This window comes from Nerophis ophidion, linkage group LG16 (assembly GCF_033978795.1).
Source record: "Nerophis ophidion isolate RoL-2023_Sa linkage group LG16, RoL_Noph_v1.0, whole genome shotgun sequence".
In the NCBI taxonomy this organism is placed as follows: Eukaryota; Metazoa; Chordata; class Actinopteri; order Syngnathiformes; family Syngnathidae; genus Nerophis; species Nerophis ophidion.
In genome coordinates this window covers 21,967,933-21,980,616 of record NC_084626.1, presented here as the reverse complement: position 1 = coordinate 21,980,616, position 12,684 = coordinate 21,967,933, and the positions used below count along the sequence as shown (strand labels likewise).

The following is a 12,684-nucleotide window of genomic DNA, read 5'->3' as shown; positions in this document are numbered from 1 at the left end:
CACACACACACACACACACACACACACACACACACACACACACACACACCCATTCCTTTTTCATGCATTCCTCCTGCTCATCCAATCACCAGCCAGGACACACTCATGGCCTCACAGAGAGTCAAACATAATACTATTTCTGTCTGTCATCCACTGCTATGTTTCAACACAACTGCAGGTTGCCAACGCCTGCATTAGTATCGTACGCCTTTTCACAGCTAAAGCACAATGCCATGCAGGTGCACACAACGTACCCGAGTCATATAATTTTTAATGACTCACATGACCCATAACTCACATGACAGTTATTATTAGTTTATTGTATTTGTATTATTTCCTGGCCAACACTTTTATTTTTTTGTTCCACTTCCTGTTTGCCTCCATTCCACTTGTCTGAGGACTGGATCCCTCGCCTGTTCTTGATTGGCAACCAGGATGCTTCTTGTGCCAGCCTTGTCCTATGATTCATTTGATTTGCTTGCTTTGCCCTTTATACATGTTTCTTCTTTGTGCACCTCCCAGCAGCTAATCCTTGTTTTTTTGTGTTACCTGCATTTTTCATAATAAAAATGACTTATTTTCTGCACTTGCCTGACATCTTCGTACATAATAGAAATTAGGGTTTTACGGTATACCGGTATTAGTATAGTGCCACAATACAAATTAATTATATTCGGTACTATACCGCCTCTGAAAAGCACTTAAAAACTCAGGAAATACGTCCCTGGACACATGAAGACAGTGAATATGACCAATGTATGATCTTGTAAAGACTTGGTATCGGATTGATACTCAAACTTGTGGTATTCATCCAAAACTAATCCATCAAGTAAGTAAGTATCAAACAACAGAAGAATAATTGTTTATTACATTTCAACAGAAGTGTAGATAGAACATGTTAAAAGAAAAAGTAAGCAGATATTACCAGTAAATGAACAAGTAGCTCAATAATTCATTTTCTACTTGTCCTTAATAATTTCGACAAAATAATGGAATTATAAATGACACAATATGTTACTGCATATGTCAGCAGACTGAATCAGGAGCCTTTGTTTGCTTACTGCTAAAAGACAAGTTGTCTTGTATGTTCACTAATTTATCTAAGGACAAACTAGGTATAAAAAATGTACAAAGCCAAGAATGCAATTTTTGTGGTCCCTTTTATTCAGAAAAGTATCAAAACGTACTGAAAAGTATCCAAATAAATCTTGGTACCGGATACAAGTTTAATTGGTTCTGTGATGCAGTTTGTACCTTTTAAAAATGTTTATTTTGAAACAGCAGCGTTGATTTAAATTAATTGGTTTACTCGTGTGTGTTTGTGGTGACAGGTGATGAAGACATACCACATGTACCACACAGAGAGCATCAGTGCCGAGAGCAAGCTGAAGGAGGCAGAGAAGCAGGAGGAGAAGCACATGGGAAAGGCTTGCGACACTAGTATTGCCTTGCTTCGTCACGGTCATGACGAGCGCCCACAGCGACGCAGCTCTGTGAAGAAGATGGAGAAGATGAAAGAAAAGGTACGTCTTGTCCTTGACTGACCGTATCTCACGTCTCATAATACATTTCATGATATTGTATCAAATTATACAAATGACGTTAGCATACACTTTACACTGCTGTACTACTCAAAAGCAGAGAGGTCCCAGTTGACAAGTTGCCAGCTCATCGCAGGGCTATTTTGAAATGTATGTAAAAATACAATACAAATAATGAATGGAATAAATAAATACAAACATAGAATAGTGAGAATTTGTAAGAGTAGCTATTAAATGTGTGATATAACGTCCGATACAAGCAGTCCTGCAGCGTGTTTACTTGTACAAAGTTGGTCAGCCAGTTAAGCACACAGGGTGGGTCTTTTCTTCTATTTTAGTCAAGTCATTTATATAGGCGCTTAAGAGCTAGCTGCTACACAACAGCTAAGCAAACAATAGCACCCAAGCTCAACATACAGTATGCAATAGTCATTGAACAATATAGCAGTCTAAAACATCACATTTGTGAATGTAAACAAGCATCAAATAATTATAGTTGCATATTACTTACTTAATCAATCAATCAATCAATTCCTTTGTTGTCATTGTCATAAATAACACTTATACATGTCAACAAGATTTTGTTTGAGCTTTGTCTTAGTCTCCAAAGCAGAAGCGCATTATAAAGTATCCAGTAACAAGTGTATCCTTCAACTTACTGCGTCATGAGCTTTACTTCATTAATTAGAGTGACCATCGGCGTCGCCAAAAAAACAATTACCACTCTACTTCAAAAGCGTAAATCTGTCATAAGGTTTGTAGTTTTCATACCTACCATTGTTCTCGGACTACGGTAATTTCACTTTATCAAACCTTTTACAACATTCCACAATAACAAAGGTATGTACGACTATTACTGATATCGTATTGTACAGCATCATACAATGTGTAAATCTCCAATATCATTATAGTATTGGAAGTGAAAAAGTTTTACACAAAAACAAGGTACTTTGGAGCAGTGGTGCCCAACCACCGGGCCACAGAATAATTTTTTATTTATTTATTTATTTATTTTTTTTTTTTTTAATTAAATCAACATAAAAACACAAGATACACTTACAATTAGTGCACCAACCCCCCAAAAAACCCCTTAACATGACAAAAACCTCCCTTTTTCATGACAAAAAAAAAAGAATCCCGCCACCCCCCCAATAGCCAAACCCCACCCCTCACGCACCCCGGGCCGCGGCACAAATTATTAAGCGTTGACCAGTCCGCAGCTACAAATAGGTTGGGGACCAACGCTTTAGAGCAGTGGTCCCCGGGCCGTGGCCCGATTGGTACCAAGCCGCAGAATAATTTTTCATTCATTTTTATTTTAAAAAAAATATATATATAGATTTTTTTTTTTTATTAAATCAACGTAAAAAACACAATATACACTTACAATTAGTGCACCAACCACAAAAAACTCCCTTTTTCATGACAAAAACCTCCCTTTTTCATGACAAAGAAACACAACAAAAAACAAAAAAAACAAAAAAGGATACCCCCAGCCCCCATTTATATTTTGTGACTCGAATATTAACCAAGTATGTGTGATTCAGACTATTTATAGCGGCGCTGTGATCACAAGCTTGTATACAATTTCGACATGATTGACTGGCGAGGTGTTTCCTCGCTTCCTTGCTCTCTGAAAGTTTATTGTATGTTTTTAGATCATAAATCATACATCTCACCTAGACAGAAGTAGTCTGAGGACGTATTCCGATAAGTTGGTACACTTTGGGACCATTTATGGCGAGAACGACACGAAAAGACACTTGTTCCTCCCCGACCTCCATTCCAATTATTCCCAAGAATTATGGTCATTGTTCATCTAAATGGGAATATATGAACATACTAGCAGTCGGCAACCCAATAAGAGCAGACATCGTACAGTAAGTGATGTTTTATTATGTTTGTTGGCTCTCATACAGTCTGCACTAAGCTGTAATCAGTAATGAAGAAGAAAAAGTGAACATTGTGACGCGTTTTTTAAATTAATGCGCCGTATATGCTTATACTAATCAAAATACGTAGATATTTAATGGTATTATAAATGTGCCCATTACTACATTACATATATACTTAAATCATGTATAAAACCTGAATGCAGGTGTTTGGATGGTTTTTTTAACGGCTTCTAGGGCGGAATAGAGCGGCTTCCTTAGGCTCCATTGTAAGCTGACTTTTGATTGCATTTGTTTATTATTTAGAATGCAAATAAAATAATTAAGGGTCCTTAGCTTGGAAAACATTGAAAACCTTTACGTCAAAGTATTTACAAATTCTTCTTTAGTAAGAATGAACAGGTTTGCTGAAAGGTGACTTTTGTAAAATGGTTGTAAATTGTTTGTGTGTTGACCAAATGTTGCCTTTGTCATTCTGCTGGGAATTAATTTTAGCGTTATCCTGCTACACAGCAGCAACCAAAACAAGTATCACTTATCATCATCTACTGATGTAGAGTAAGCAGTAATGATGTTTCTGTTTTCTCCCCAGAGACAAGCCAAGTATTTTGAAAACAAACTCAAGTGCACGAAGGCTCGTAATGACTATCTTCTCAACCTGGCTGCCACTAATTCCTTGGTGGCTAAATACTACATCCATGATGTCTCCGATATGATAGATGTAAGTCTTAGAAGTATGTACTGTACCATAAATCTGAGCAGGTAGAAGAGAAGCGTGTCGGTAACAAATGCTCTTCTGTCAGCAGTGTTGTGATTTAGGTTTCCATGCCAGCTTGACACGCACTTTGAGGACCTACCTGTCTGCCGAGTACAGCCTGGAGACGTCTCGCCACGAGGGCTTGGACGTTCTGGAAGGAGCTGTAGATGCCATGGACAACCGAGGAGACAAGTTGAAGTTCATGGACGCACACTCTCAGATGTTCTGTCCTCCCACACGTTTTGACTATCAACCGCACATGGGGGACGAGGTAAGAACAACCTTGGTTAGTTAGTTAGTTAGTTAGTTAGTTAGTTAGTTAGTTAGTTAGTTTTTAGTGTTGTTTCTGGTTAGAAGATGTGGTGTTTTTGTATTTCTGATGCACATGACGCGCTTTTGGCAGGTGTGTCAGGTGAGTGCTCAGCAGCCGGTCCAGACGGAGTTGTTGATGCGCTACCAGCAGCTTCAAACTCGTTTGGCCACGCTCAAGATAGAAAACGAAGAGGTGAGATGTCGAACCTTCAAGCAGCAAGTTGACTACACTGAAAAAAGTGACTTTTTGGTGCTGTAAACTCTACTAGAGTAACTGTCATAATTTATACCTAATATTTTTAACATTCAGTAAGAACTAGAGTTTCTTAAGTAAAATTAAACATTTTATTAAAATAATACTTGAATTATGGGGGAAGAGTAAGTTTTACTTATGTTTCCTCATACTATTTACATATTTAATAGTTGTACGTACATAAACCTAAAAATATTACATAAACTTTACTCTGAAAATCTAGTGTTTTGAAACGCATGCACAACGACGCATGCGCACAGCATAACAGGCTCTGGCCGACTGGCTCTGCTCCGGCCGTTAGGATCACTTCACAGAGCACTGCAAGGTGGCATTATGGGTAATTCTTATCTTGCGTTTATAATATGTTACAGAGTCGATGTTCTCTAGAAATGTATTTGGTGTGGGTTCACAGAGTGTGGCGCATATTAGTAAGAATGTTAAAGTTGTTTACATCACAACCGTCAGTGTAAAAGGTATGGCTGTTGACCAAGTATGCATTGCAATCTCGTTTTAGAATCAGTGAAACACATGTGTCCTTCCGGCACGTAGACAGCATAGTGTAAAAGTGGGTGCGATGACATGCTAAAGAGCAGTGGTTCCCAACCACCGTGCCGCGGCCGCAGAATAATTTTTTATTAAAGTTTTATCATCACACTCAATTTTTTACTGCACGCCATTGATAATTGCAGGAGTGAGAAGAGGTTTTAAAATAATTAGCACTCCGACGGCTATTCAAGGAAATACGGTACATAAAATTTACTTAAATTTTGAGTAAAATGATGGTCCTGTTGATGAAAAACAAGTAGACTTTACTTACTTTGTTTAAATAAATATAACTTAATAATAACTTGTATGTAATTAAGTAACTGTTACTTAATATTTTCACAATTGTTATGTTATAGGGTAAGTAGAATTTACTTGATACTGGCAAGTGAGTGTTACTTGATATTGCAGCATTAAATTTTACTTAAATCATTTGCGTGCAAATACTTACAATAATTTTTTCAAGTAAATCTTACGAGTTATTTTTTTCAGTGCAGTAAGTAGAAAATATGATTATTATATTTAGGTGAGGAAGACTCTGGACGCCACCATGCAGACCCTTCAGGACATGCTGACGGTGGAGGACTTTGACGTCTCTGAGGCCTTCCAGCACAGTCAGTCCACAGAGTCGGTCAAATCGGCGTCTTCTGACTCCTACATGAGCAAAGCCAACCTCGCAAGGAGACGAGCCAATCAGCAGGAGACTGAGGGATTCTACTTTACTGTAAGTTGAGATGATTTTTACCAAGTATGATCAAATTTTACGTCTATTAACAATATACAAAGTTAAATAATTTGTAATCGGTAAACACTCTGCTTAAAATCATATTCCTATATGTTACCTTAAAACTGAAAGTCAATACTTCGATCACATTTGGGTTGTTTTTATTTCAAAATCATAAAACTGACTGTCATCATATTTCTAGACATAACTCTTTTGAACAAACATAAGGATAATTATCTTTTACAATGTTTTCATTTTGTCCTTTTTAAATGTTAAAAAAATAGATGAGTTGAGATTCTTCGACTATGGAATTTTCAATTTTAGAAAATGTTGAGATGAAGGACTATTTTTACCACCTGCTAAATATTTGTATAATATTATTATACTGGTATTCAATGTTTTAGTATGTTTTGCTTTTAAAACATCGATTTTAAATGATCCCAAAAAAAAGCTTGATATTTTTCTATATTTTTTACCTTTTAAAATAAGTTTTTAAATATTTTTAATGTTGATATCATTTCCTTTGTTTTCACATTTTTTAATTTTGATTTTTTTTTATGTTAATATTTTTGCTATTGTTATTCCCTTACAACCAACATTTTCATCATGATTAATGTTGATATTTTATATGTATTTTTACCTTTTGACAAACATTTTTTTAAGAATGTGTAGAAATGTTCTCTTGAAAAAAAAAAAAAAAAACCTTTTGCTGAATAATTGATTTGCTTGACATATGGTCATGTCTTATTTATGTCGTTTGTGTATTTATATAAAATGTAGAAACATTTTATTTGCGATTTTGTATTTTTTTTTTTTTTTTTACTAAACATTCAGAGGTCTTTTTTTTGTCTAAAGCAAAAAAAATACTTTCTCTCACAACATTGCTTTTCTACAAATAATAACATGTTTAAAAGTGTCAAAATTTTGTATTTCTTGTATGGTAAAATAATTGGAATTTTGATAAAAATTTTGTGACGCCTTTATTGAAGTATTTTCATTTTGTTGGGTTTATTTTGGTGCAGAAATACAAAGAATACTTGAATGGCAGCAACTTGATTGTCAAACTTCAAGCCAAGCATGACGTTCTGAAGCAGACGCTGGGAGAAGGTGAGCTTATCAAATGTGAATATTCATATTGTTTCCATTGGTTTTGTAGTCACTTGGGACTAAGTAATAATTATAATCTCATTAATGTTTAAGGGTGTAAATATTGGAGGTCAATGTTATGAAATCATTTCCCATTTCTACATTCTGCACATATTTGCAGTGTGCAGACAGAGCAGTCATATGCCAGGGACTTTAGGGTAGCGGGGGTCCTTGTGCCCGTTACCCTGGCGACCGCTGAATAAGCGCTGCTTGGCGGCGTGACAAATGGAGCCATAGTGCTCAGCTCATTGAGGGCCTTTGAATGGTCGCCTGTTTTCTCATAACACTTCTGTCTGTCTCCATCTGGCAGCGACTCATCAACTGTAAACTTGAAGTAATTCTCATCTCGTCTCATTTGTTTCCTTTTTAGGGGAGAGGGCAGAATATGGAACAACGAGGTAAGATGTCTCGTAACAGGAGAAGGAATAATGTCGGTGTTTCTTCTTTGTTCTTGGTAATAGAAACACAAGTCGGGTTTTAACAAAGTTACATGATCGACTTTATTATCGTTAAAACCGTTATCTCATCATTTAAAAGTGTTTGCTGTATTTGTGGTTGTTTGCTCATGTTGTATATATTTTTATTTATGTCTTTTACAAGTTTACAGATTAATTTTTTGACAATTAAGGCAATTTGTACCACTTTTAGACATTTGACATAAAGCAACATGACACTAGAAATCTATCTAACGCATCTAACGACATCTAATGATTTAATGATGTAATAATAATAATATTAATGGACAGAAATATCATGCAAAACTTATTAGATTTAAGGAGTTCAACTCAAACCTACAGACAAATCAAAAGCTTTCGGAAGTTGTTACACTTCATTTTTGATTAGTTTACAGTCTTCAACCTTTTGATAATTTATGAGATTCTGAATTTGCTTTTATAATTTAAAAGTAGATTAAGTCATTTTAGTAGAGATCAATATGTGAATGCTGAAAAACTGAAGCTGCACTGAAATGCTGGTAAAATGTCGAATAAACGTTATAAATAAGTAGAGTGAATGTAGAAATTGTTTACATTTTGAAGAGCTGAAACATATTAGGAAATTTCAAATGAATGTTGAAATTGTTAAAAACAATCAAGAAATGTTGACATTTAAAAATAGCCGTTATGCTAATGGTAGCAAGATCGTAACAAAATCATTTACCTGTATGTGTATACCTACAAAATTGGTGAAAAGGTTAGCATGTAAATGTTTGCATCCTAGCAATAGAGAGAATTACAAAAAAGAGAATATAAGACTCTTGTGTATACCTTCAAAATATCTTTAAAAAGTTAGTATGCTAACTTCTAATAACAAAATATATAACTTTTAAGTGTATACTTTTAAGTGTATACTTAGAAAACCAGCTAAGTGTGTACTTAGAAAACCAGCTACACTAGAATGCTAACAAGATAGCGCCATGTAACAAAATATATTGCTCTTAGGTTTATACAAACAAAATTATTTAAAATATCGCATATCATTTCAGTATGCTAACATGGGAACAGTTTGCATACTTGCAAGATGGCGGCAAGTAACGAAAGTCATGGTTTTTACGTTTATACCAACAAAAAAATTTGCTAAAATTTTTGCATAATATGTGGGTTAATCTACAGAATATACTTTTTAAAAATATTCTCTTATGATAACACTGAAATGCACCAGTATAGTAAAGACAGTACAAGAAATTGTGTTAAGTTACTATTTGTGTAATTCCATTTTAGTTGCGTGCTAAATGCTAAGCTAAGCCTCTGCTGGTTAAAAATGCTGCATTCTGGGAAACATCGAAAGTTGGAAACCAAATTACAAAAATTGCTAATTTTACAATAAAAGCATCTTATTCGATGTCCTTTTGGTCTACGTACAAGTCCTGTTCCTACGAAGTCAATGTAAGTCCAGTTTCGCTTTCGTTTTCTTTGACACATTGCCATCAGACAAGTCATTCTTGTGTTTTGGAAACATAATGAGGAGAAAAAGTTGACTAAAACAAACAAAAGTGAAAAATGCAGGGACATGCGACTACATATTCTTTGCTTACGTACTCTTCCACTAACTGTAGGTATTTTTGTATTCTTCCACTAACTGTAGGTATTATTCTACTTAATTATTTTTGCGCCAGTGCAAAAGTAACTAGTTGTCTTTTTTTCTATGTGTAAAGTACAGTAGGAGGGAGATTCATATGGCGCTATTTGTTGCGGTTTACATGAAACAGACAAATTTTGGGGGGTGCACATTAGCCGCCAGATAGCAGTAGAGGGTTTAAGATCTTAAAATGTGTTTTGTGCAATTCTAACTTTGCCACAGAGTCATTTGCTATGTAGGGTGGCGCTTTCTATCATCTTCAACAGACTGCATTGCAAAATTATTAATCCCTCACCTTCATCTCAGGTGAAATTCACCAGGAATGGGGCCATATGAATCCCTTCCCCACTGTATTAATAATTTGTGCAAGAAACAACACATCGTAACACAAGGGCTGGCTTTATAAAGTACTGTATACTTATGTTTACTGGTTAATTTAGGTCTTTCATTGCATCACAATTGAGTCTAAATTGTGTTAAAATGAAATGTGTTGGCGTTCAACATGTTGCAATAAAATAGCCGGATTACGAGCAATTTTTTTTTTGTGTACTTTTGATGGGTATCCTCGACGACTTCGTAAATTCCTGGTTTTCATGAATGCAGCATTATTAACACCAATATCAAGGCGTCAGTGTTGACTGATGATATTTACGATTATTATTCAGCATTGTCATACCAACCGTGCAACCCTCCCCATTCCCCACCATTTTGCCCAGGCCCCCCCGCCTTCCCCCTAAACCCAAGAGAATGCGGAAGATTAGACCTCGCTCCGTTTTTAGGCGTAAGCTGTTTAATGGCAATATGGAGGCCTTCATCCAGGTATCAGCAGTCTGCTCTTTGTGTCTCACTGGCGGTGATTGGGGGGTTTTATTTTCCTGACCTTTGGCCTTGTCTTTTTACACAATCGCTCACTGACTTCTTCTTGCTTGTGTTAAGAATATCAAAAATCATTTTCAGGCTGATTTGCAGCATCGTGGTAACAAATGAAAGTCGTGCGTTCTCCTTCCTGGCACCTCACATCAATCAATGGATGCTTTGGCGTTTTTAGACTTGTATTTTCTCCAAGTGAGAGCTGCCTTGCTCACTAACTTTGGTTTCTGTCGCCTCTCTGCTGCTCTGCCCAGGGGAAGACGGAATGTCCGAGCCAGGACTCAGGTACTCTGTCCTCTCGCTGGGTTCCATTTCTTGGCCTCTTCTCCTTCATTATGTGCACACTTAAAATCCTAGCAACACATTGTTTTGTCTTTCATACTGAAATATTCATACCTATATTTTCCAATGTTTATGATAACAACAATTGCTCTTGATGTTACTGCAGGATTCAGGGCAGCACATACCAGTGGTGGTTGAAAGCTGCGTCCGATACATCAATCTCTATGGTGGGTCTTTTTATATCTTACCATAAAGTTTTCTCCACTAAGCACTAAGCACCGTAGAGCCTCCTTCGAGTTGTGGGGGTTACGCTCTGAGACCACCTGCAAATAGCAAATAAATGTCAGTAAATGTAAATGGCAATAAATGTCAGTAAATGTCAATGAATGTCAGTTAGTGTAAGAGACATTTATTACAGTAATAAATGTCTATATTTGACACAAGTTATGTTCAAGGAGTGCTGGGAAAACCTGGATTTTTATTTACCATATTCCCTTGAATTGCCACCGGGGCGCTAATTGATTTAAAACCTCTTCTCACTCCTGCGCTTACCAAAGGTATGTAGTAAAAATTTGAGTGTGATGTAAGCTTGGACCTTAAATCCTACTGAATAGCTCTCAATCTTCTTCACTTTATGCGATTTCAAATTACCGGTATTGAAATCAGTCTCCTCCATTTTGAAAATGATGACAGGGGAAGTGTCACGAGTTTGACCAGGCGGTAATACTAAGCATGCGCTAATTATTTTTGGAAGCGAGTTTGACCCGGCAATAATTAAAGGCAGGCGCATACTATATGCCCTGCGGCAATTCAAGGAAATACGGTATTATGATTCTGAATCCAATAAACATTTTCAAGAGTTTTTCTTTTAGGCCAAAGAGCTTTCGTGGCCCGTAACTAGTCCTGTGTCATATGGACAATAATGTAAATACCGTATTTCCTTGAATAGCCGCCGGGCATGTAATATGCGCCTGCCTTGAATTACTGCCGGGTCAAACTCGCTCCCCAAATTTATTAGCGCATGCTTACTTTTACCGACAGGTCAAAGTCGTGATGTCACGAGTGACGCTTCCCCTGTCATCATTTCCAAAATGGCGTAGGAGGGTTTTTTTGCTTTTACTATGTGTAAACCAGCAGTTTTGTTCCACAGCCATACAGATCACACTGATGGTTGTGGTATAAAACAACTTGTCTTTAACACTCCTACTAATATGCGCCACACTCTGTGAACCCACACCAAACACATTTCTGGAGAACAGTGGCTCTGTAACACATTATAAACGCAACATAAGAATTACCCAGAATTCCAATGCATCCATGCGCCGGTTGAGGTGGGCGTGGTTGGGGGCGCGTGTATAATATAGCCAAGAGTCATTGTGTCACGCCTGTAGATTATGTTTTGTTTTCTGTCATGTCTGATCATGATGGTGTACGGCCATACTACCCTGAGCATCCCCAATCTTGTTTGTTCACGAAGTTAAGCAGAATCTGGCCTGGTTAGTACTTGGATGGGAGACTGCCTAGGAATACCAGGTACTGTTTGACCTTTGGACTCTTTAAGTTCCTTTTTTTTTCACTCCCTTGTTTTGTTTCCATGGCTACCCATTGGTTTCACCTGTTGCTCATTTGGACACACGCACTTGTGTAATCATGTCCCTGTTACTTAAGCGTGTCTTTTTCTGTTGGTCGGCCTGGCGTCATTGTGATCTTGTCTTGCTCTGTGCTGACATTATTCCTGCCTTGCCATAGTTTCCTGCTTCATGCCATGCCAAAATGACGCCAGCTGACCAACAGAAAAAGACACGCTTAAGTAACAGGGACATGATTACACAGGTGCATGTGTCCAAATGAGCAACAGGTGAAACCAATGGGTAGCCATGGAAACAAAACAGGGGAGTGAAAAAAAAAAGGAACTTAAAGAGTCCAAAGGTCAAACAGCACCTGGTATTCCTAGGCAGTCTCCCATCCAAGTACTAACCAGGCCAGATACTGCTTAGCTTCGTGAACAAACAAGATTGGGGATGCTCAGGATAGTACGGCCGTACACCATCATGATCAGACATGACAGAAAACAAAACATAATCTACAGGCGTGACACATTGGAAGTCTGGGTAATTATTATGTTGCCTTTATAATGTGTTACCTTGCCAATGTTCTCCAGAAATGTGTTTGGTGTGGGTTCACAGAGTGTGGCGCATAGTTGTAAGAGTGTTAAAGTTGTTTATATCACAACCATCAGTTTAAAAGGTATGGCTGTTGATCAAGTATGCATTGCAATCTCGTATGAG

At 37.1% G+C, this 12,684-nt stretch overlaps 1 protein-coding gene across 5 annotated transcripts in view; it reads left to right on the top strand.

Annotated features, from left to right (window-relative positions):
* LOC133535141 (SLIT-ROBO Rho GTPase-activating protein 3-like) overlaps positions 1-12,684 on the top strand; it is a 72,258-nt gene that overhangs the window by 25,235 nt on the left and 34,339 nt on the right. For 4 of the 5 annotated variants that reach the window (XR_009802156.1, XR_009802155.1, XR_009802154.1 and 1 more), the window contains 9 exons: positions 1,332-1,523; positions 4,026-4,154; positions 4,237-4,461; positions 4,594-4,695; positions 5,825-6,022; positions 7,045-7,129; positions 7,539-7,566; positions 9,961-10,063; positions 10,563-10,623. Coding sequence is in view for 2 of the 5 variants with exons in the window: in XM_061874660.1 (XP_061730644.1) it covers positions 1,335-1,523; positions 4,026-4,154; positions 4,237-4,461; positions 4,594-4,695; positions 5,825-6,022; positions 7,045-7,129; positions 7,539-7,566; positions 9,961-10,063; positions 10,563-10,623 (1,120 nt within the window). In the remaining 3 variants the exon portion in view is untranslated. Of the gene's footprint in view, positions 1-1,331; positions 1,524-4,025; positions 4,155-4,236; positions 4,462-4,593; positions 4,696-5,824; positions 6,023-7,044; positions 7,130-7,538; positions 7,567-9,960; positions 10,064-10,368; positions 10,400-10,562; positions 10,624-12,684 lie in introns of all 5 variants that reach the window. The other variant, XM_061874661.1, reaches the window with a different exon arrangement.